General features: G+C 44.5%; 1 protein-coding gene across 1 annotated transcript in view; it reads left to right on the top strand.

Moving 5' to 3' along the window:
• unc5a (unc-5 netrin receptor A) overlaps nt 1-6,284 on the top strand; it is a 250,888-nt gene that overhangs the window by 241,454 nt on the left and 3,150 nt on the right. The window contains exon 15 of the mRNA XM_078231465.1: nt 3,445-3,623. Within this exon, the coding sequence (XP_078087591.1) occupies nt 3,445-3,623 (179 nt within the window). The remainder of the gene's footprint in view (nt 1-3,444; nt 3,624-6,284) is intronic.

Raw genomic sequence — 6,284 nt, 5'->3', positions numbered from 1 at the left:
GGGAACGACAGAGACTAAAGGGAAGTGGAGCTCTTTGCCCTCCAATCACAGGAGCCTTGGCTGCTCCTCTCGATGCATATCCACGAGGAAGGAGATCTTGTTCCTTTGGGCAGTGGGTGTCTGCAACAACTTGCCATCTGAGTCTGAGCTATTTGAAGTACTAATGCTCAGACATGTCGAGAGAGCTGATACTTTGCCTATGTTGGGATCTAGCTGCTGCATCTGTTGCTGCTGGTGGTGGAGTTGGTAATGTTGAGACTTCTGCCCTTGTCCTTCAGAGATAGAAGGTGGAGCTGCATAAACTGCTCCCAAGCCAAGCCAGATTGGCAGCACTGAAGTGCTGCTGAAGGTGAATGAAGTGATAGATAAGTGAAGCACCTTCCAGGAAGTTGGCAATCACTTGTCAAACAGTGAAGGCGCTCTTTGAGAGATGAAATTCTTTGAGCGGTGGTTTCTCAGTGGTCATGGCTGAAGAATACAGGAAGAAGCAGGATCCTGTTGGGATCCAAACCCAATATAAATTCCAGGGACCTTTGGAGCTCACCCGCTCCCAAAACCACCTCCAACAGTCTGGGAAGATTCTCCCCTATAATTGAGAATAATGTTGGTTCATGATGTTAGTGCAGAGATGAGTCTCATATCACCTTTGACAAAAAGCCCAGTAAAATGGATATTTATTTGTGCTGTAGTTAAGTTTGGAGGTGATAAAGGCATGAAGAAGAGTTTTAACAGATGAGGTGAAATTGAGGCAGAGGCACATGATATTGTTGGCGTGGAAACAGGTTAGCTTTATAACAGGACTAAAGGGTGGAATTTAATGCCTCTCCAGCTGCAGAGTGAAAGGGGGCTGCACTGTCTGTATAATGGAGTAAGAAGGCTTGGGGTGGGCCTTTCCAACTCCCCCTAATTAAGTCCTGGGTGTTCTTTGCAACACCTAGGCCAAACAATGACCTCATCCAATGGTAGGAGGAGAGCCATGGTATGACTGGATGTGTGTGTTCATCCCGTGCTCCGGGACTCTGTGCCCAATGAAGGGCCCTGTTGATGGCATGAATCACTCCTGCAGGAAGTCCCTCTCATTACTTGTGCTTGTTGCAGCAACACCCCCCCCCCCCCCCCACCCCACTCCGCCTCCTCAGCAGGGCCTGTTTAACTGGCCATTCCACTTTTCAGGGGTCAGGGACAATTTCTCTTCCTGGGCCTACTGCAGCTCCAGCAATACTTCCAGTGGTGCTGCTGGTACTGAAGAACTGCCAACCTCTGGCTGATAGTACAGTACTTGGAGTGGGTGCACCCACTCTGCACGACCCAGGAACGTAGATGCTGATCAGGTTGGTGCCTGACTGGCTTTTAAATGCCTGGGAATGGCCTCTGAGGGGCTGCCACTGGCTCTCCGGCCAGTAGATGTGCCCACAACCATCACCATTAAATCCAGTCCACTATGCGGTTAGAGTGCAGCTCAGAAGCAGATTGGATGTTACCAACCAAGTTCAGGCTGAGTCAGTGAACAGGAAGGGTGGTGGAATTAACCACAAGGTATTAATGGACAGTGGTTTGTTACTGGAGAAGAAGACAATGGCTTTGCTGTTTGTAGAATTTAGATAGAAAAACTTGTGGCTCACCCAAAGATGGATATTGGACAAAAACTCTGGCAATGTAGAGACTGATGTGCAAGTCAGGGTTGTCAGCATATATGTGGAACCTGTTGCCTTGTAGGCTATCATATTGGTAAGGGGCAGAGGGGAATCAAGAGCAGATCCTTCCTCTGGAGTGCTCTGACTATAAGGGTGTGAAGATAGGGGGTTACTGGGGAACAATTGTGATGGGAACATGTGTAGGTTTTGCTGGGAACAAGTATATCAAAGATGAAGGTGAGAGAACAGTTAAACAAATTCATGGCTACAGAAACTTCCCAGAGAAATGGAACGCCAAAGGCTAGACCATTGGGAATTGGAAAGTGCAGTTGTAACCAAATGGGTGGAATGCTTTATTTTCCAGTGGAAGATATAGAAGGAAACTGAGTTGAAAGGAGCAAAGAGATATGGTGGCTGAGGGATGCAAGAAAGTGCTCATTAATGGCCTCATCAGTAATTGAGACCATGAGAATGGACAGGCATGACATAAAGTAAGGTTGAGGAGGTGACTTTGAATATAGATATGAAAATTCAAATGGAGAGAGAAGTTTATGGAGGATAAGAAAGTAATGAATTCCAGGTAAACTGAGATGAACATTTAATTCATGAGGAGCTGTGCACTATAAATCTTTCGGGTGGGCCTTGGAGGGGAGCATTTGGAAGTGAGGATTTCTAGATTGTGCAAATGTGCAGCTCTCTCCATTTGTCTGTTTATTTCAGGGTTACTCCAGTAAGCATTCTGATAACAACTGTGGCAGCTAATGGGTTTTTCGGTCTATTGGTTTCTCCTTTGTTAATTTGTCACTCTTAAATATAAAATTCACGCTCCCCAAAACATGAATTTTAGTTAGCCAGTGTATCACAAATGTGATTAAGTCATTCATTAGCAAAGATCAATAGGGTTACTTCAAGTTGTTAAACTGTTTAATATGTATGATTTCATCTTGTGTTACACTTGATGACTTAACTTATAAGCGGTAAATTTAGTTGTCTAAAAGCACAAGATTATCATCAGTTAAATGTTGTTCATTTTAATTAGGCACCTTAACTGAAGTTGAGACAATCTTATTGTATGTTTTTAAGTAGCTAAGATTGGGGTTGTCAAGAAGTGTCTGGAGATAAACAAATGATGAATCTTGAGCAACATTCAGCTCACAATACTCATTAATAATGTGTGACAACTGCACATAAAGTTATTACTCTCTGCCATTCAACAAAATGTCTTCTAAAATTTTCAGGTACTTACTTTTTTTTTGTCAATTCTTCAAAATGACTGCAGAAAATTGGCCTTTAATACTGAATTTACCTTTTTGGTTAGGGACATCAGAACCAATGCCTGTCAAACTAAACAACCAAACCTGATGGACTACAGACTCAATTCAATATTAGTTTGATGCCACTGTGTAATATCTCCAGCAATTGTCATCACTAGGCAATACAGTGGAAAATGCTATACTAAGAACAAAAAGCGTAAGCTACTTCCACTAAGCAAAAATGTTTCGCATTTTAAAACACGCTCAACAGAAGAATGAAATAACTACTCTCTTATTGTTTTTATTTTTCTTTCCAGTTCTAAACCATTGAAATATTTGTTGGTTGAGACGTTATGGTCAATATTCAGCTTACCTTGAATGTATATCTGAATGTCTATCTTAATGTCACCAAGAGATAACGCACTCAAGGCAATTGGAACATACAATGAATTGAAATCTATATTGTCTCTGTGGATTTTCCATTATTATGATATGTTCCATGCAGAGCTGAAATGCATGATAATAGGCTGATCTAAAATTATTTTTATTCCCTCAAGGATGCGAGGCAGACAGACATTCAATTTATGGAGTCCAACAATTGTGGCACATCTTTAGCAGGACCTTGTGCTTTCAAAATCCCTTATCTGATCCGACAGAAGATTTGCAGCAGTCTGGATATTCCAAGTTCAAGAGGAAGTGATTGGAGGATGCTGGCATATAAATTGAAATTGGACCGGTGAGTCTAAACAGATTTATATAACCATAATATCATGGAAGTCACAATTTTAAAAGACTATGCTCCTAGCGTGGAGCCTGCTGTGTGAATGACAACTGCACTTTGCTCTCAGCAGGACATGTTGACACAGATGCAGAGGGGAGTGCAAAATGTGTTTTATTGATCTCCATCACCTTGTAATAAGTTATGCATTCTTTGAAGAGTTTTTCAATGCCTGTGTGTTTACTCAAAATGAAAAAGTGCAAAGTGGATAAAGACATTTTGTCATTGATAGTTATGGCTTTCCTTGACTGACACTTGAAGTTGTAAGGTGAGCAATGTTCTTTCACAGCTTTTCAAAGCATCTTGTTTATTGTGTCAGTTTCATCATATTTCAAAGAATTGCCAGACTTCCCAAAGGCTCATTGGTTCTGAAAATAGAGGATGTTGGGAGTGTGTGTATGGAGGATGCATGAGGGGAATGGTGGGGGGAGGGGGGGAGGGGGATCAGAGGGGGGATATGGAGGGCTTGAAGGGGTCATGGAGGATATAGGTGCATGGAGATCTGGGGGACATAGAGAGAACATGGAGTTATGGTATCTTGGGAGATATGAGGGGCAAGGGAGTGTGTGAGCAGATGGGTAAGAGTTGAGGAGTGGTGAGGGATAAGAGGGTTGTGGGGGTGGAGGGAGGGGGTGAGGAATAAGAGCTGACAATTATGATTACAACTGTGCTGGTTTTTCTGTAAATGGACGTGGATCTTCTCATCTCCTGGCCTCGCCATCTGCCACCTTTCTTTCTGCCTCAGGCCTACCTCTTAAGGCTGCGGGTCAATTCCATCGTGTCCCTGCCTCCCCAGAATGAGTGCCAGGTGGGAACCTCCTGAATTGAGACAGATTTGCGGAGATGAAAATCTTGCTTCTTGTCTCCTTCATAAACATCCGGTCTTGTGTCTCTTGCAAGACTCCCCTAAGTATTCAAATTGGACAGTGGAAAAGATTACCAATAACACAGAAGTCCAGGTATTAGTCTTAGGTGGATATTATTAATGTGCATTTAGTAGACCAATTAGGAAAAAAAATCTATCAAGATATTTCTATTCTTGCTCAGTACTGATGAAAAATAAAGTGTTAAAATAGTACTCTTTGGAATAATGTAACGTAGAATGTCTCGGAGTCGAGTAAACGTGACTATTAAAAATGACCACACCAGAAGGAAGGTAAGTTATAGAAACATTTTTCTTAAATTTTATCGAACGTTAAATGATAAACCATGCAGCCTTCGAGCAGTACATTTTACCTGTTAAAGCATACATAGGAACAGAGGAATTAGGAGCAGAAGTAGGCAAATTCAGCTCTTTGAGCCTGCTCCACCATTCAATCATCATGGCTGATCTCTCCCTGGTCTCAAATCCACCTCCCCACCTGTTCGCCATATCCCTCTTTCCCTTTTTTAAATTACAAATATGTCTATCTCCCTCTTGAAACCATTCAACGATTCAAACTCCACTGCACCATGGGGCAGTGAGTTCCACAAATTTACCACATTCTGCGAGAAGTAGTTCCTCCTCATCTCAGTTCTAAATCTACTGCCTCACAATCTATACCTGTGACCTCTTGTTCGAGGTTGCCTCATAAGAGGAAACATTTGGTCTACATTTACTTTATCAATCCCTTTTAAAATGTTATTTCCCTCGATCAGATCCCCTCCCATCCTTCAAAACTCCAGCCAATACAAGCCCAAACTGTTTAATCTCTCCTCATACGTCAATCCCTTAATCCCCGGAATCAATCTGGTGAACCTCCTCTGAACTGCCTCCAATGCCACCACATCCTTCCTCAAATAACGAGACCAAAACTGGACACAATACTCCAGATGTGGTCTCACCAACACCCTATAAAATTGCAAAATCACGGAGTTTATTCTCCCATCCTGCTGCGCTGATTTTTTTAGAGCAGCGGGTCAGAAGATTTAAGTGGGGCCGGATTAGAGCAATCCACATTGGAGGTCCGACCCTGAGCATGTCTCCCAGTGCCAGATTTCCGGCACTGTCAGCTCCGCACCGGAAATAGGTACACAGCTGCATTAGATATACAGGGAATGATCTAAATATATTTTTAATATAATTAACGGGCCCGGGACTGATATCTCCAGACCCGCTAGACTCTTCCACCACCCCCTGCCAGAGGTATTTCACTCCATTGGGGTTTACAGTAGCTCCCCACTTTCGAGGAGCTGGTGGCCTGACCCCCGCTGGAGTGAAGGGGGTCAATTGGGGCCCTCCAGAGGGTCGGGCACCAAGGGCCAAAGTGCCAATGCCTAGGACACAGGGAAGTGTCACGGGAGTGAAGCTTGGTGGGGACGGAGCCTGATGGAAGCGATCAGTGGGGATGGAGGGGGCGTCCCACTGCCACTCTGCAATCGGGATCAGTGGGGGAGGGAGGCTGGCAATCAAGGTTGTCCATCGGGGTTGGGGGGGTCGGGGGGGGGGGGGGTGATCGGAGCTGCGGGAGAGGGGGTTCGAGGCTGGGCCCAGGCATGTTTGGTGGACCAGCGATCGAGCCATGATGGGGGGAGGTCAGAAGGCTGGCGTTGTAGGGGTCACGGGGCTGGCCTGCGATCGAGCTGGCCAGCAGTTGGAAGGCCGGCAGACAGGGACCACTGCGTGTGCGCCGATCTCAG

The sequence above is a fragment of the Mustelus asterias genome, chromosome 16, assembly GCF_964213995.1.
Source record: "Mustelus asterias chromosome 16, sMusAst1.hap1.1, whole genome shotgun sequence".
Lineage (NCBI taxonomy): Eukaryota > Metazoa > Chordata > Chondrichthyes > Carcharhiniformes > Triakidae > Mustelus > Mustelus asterias.
This window is presented reverse-complemented; position numbering and strand designations above follow the sequence as displayed.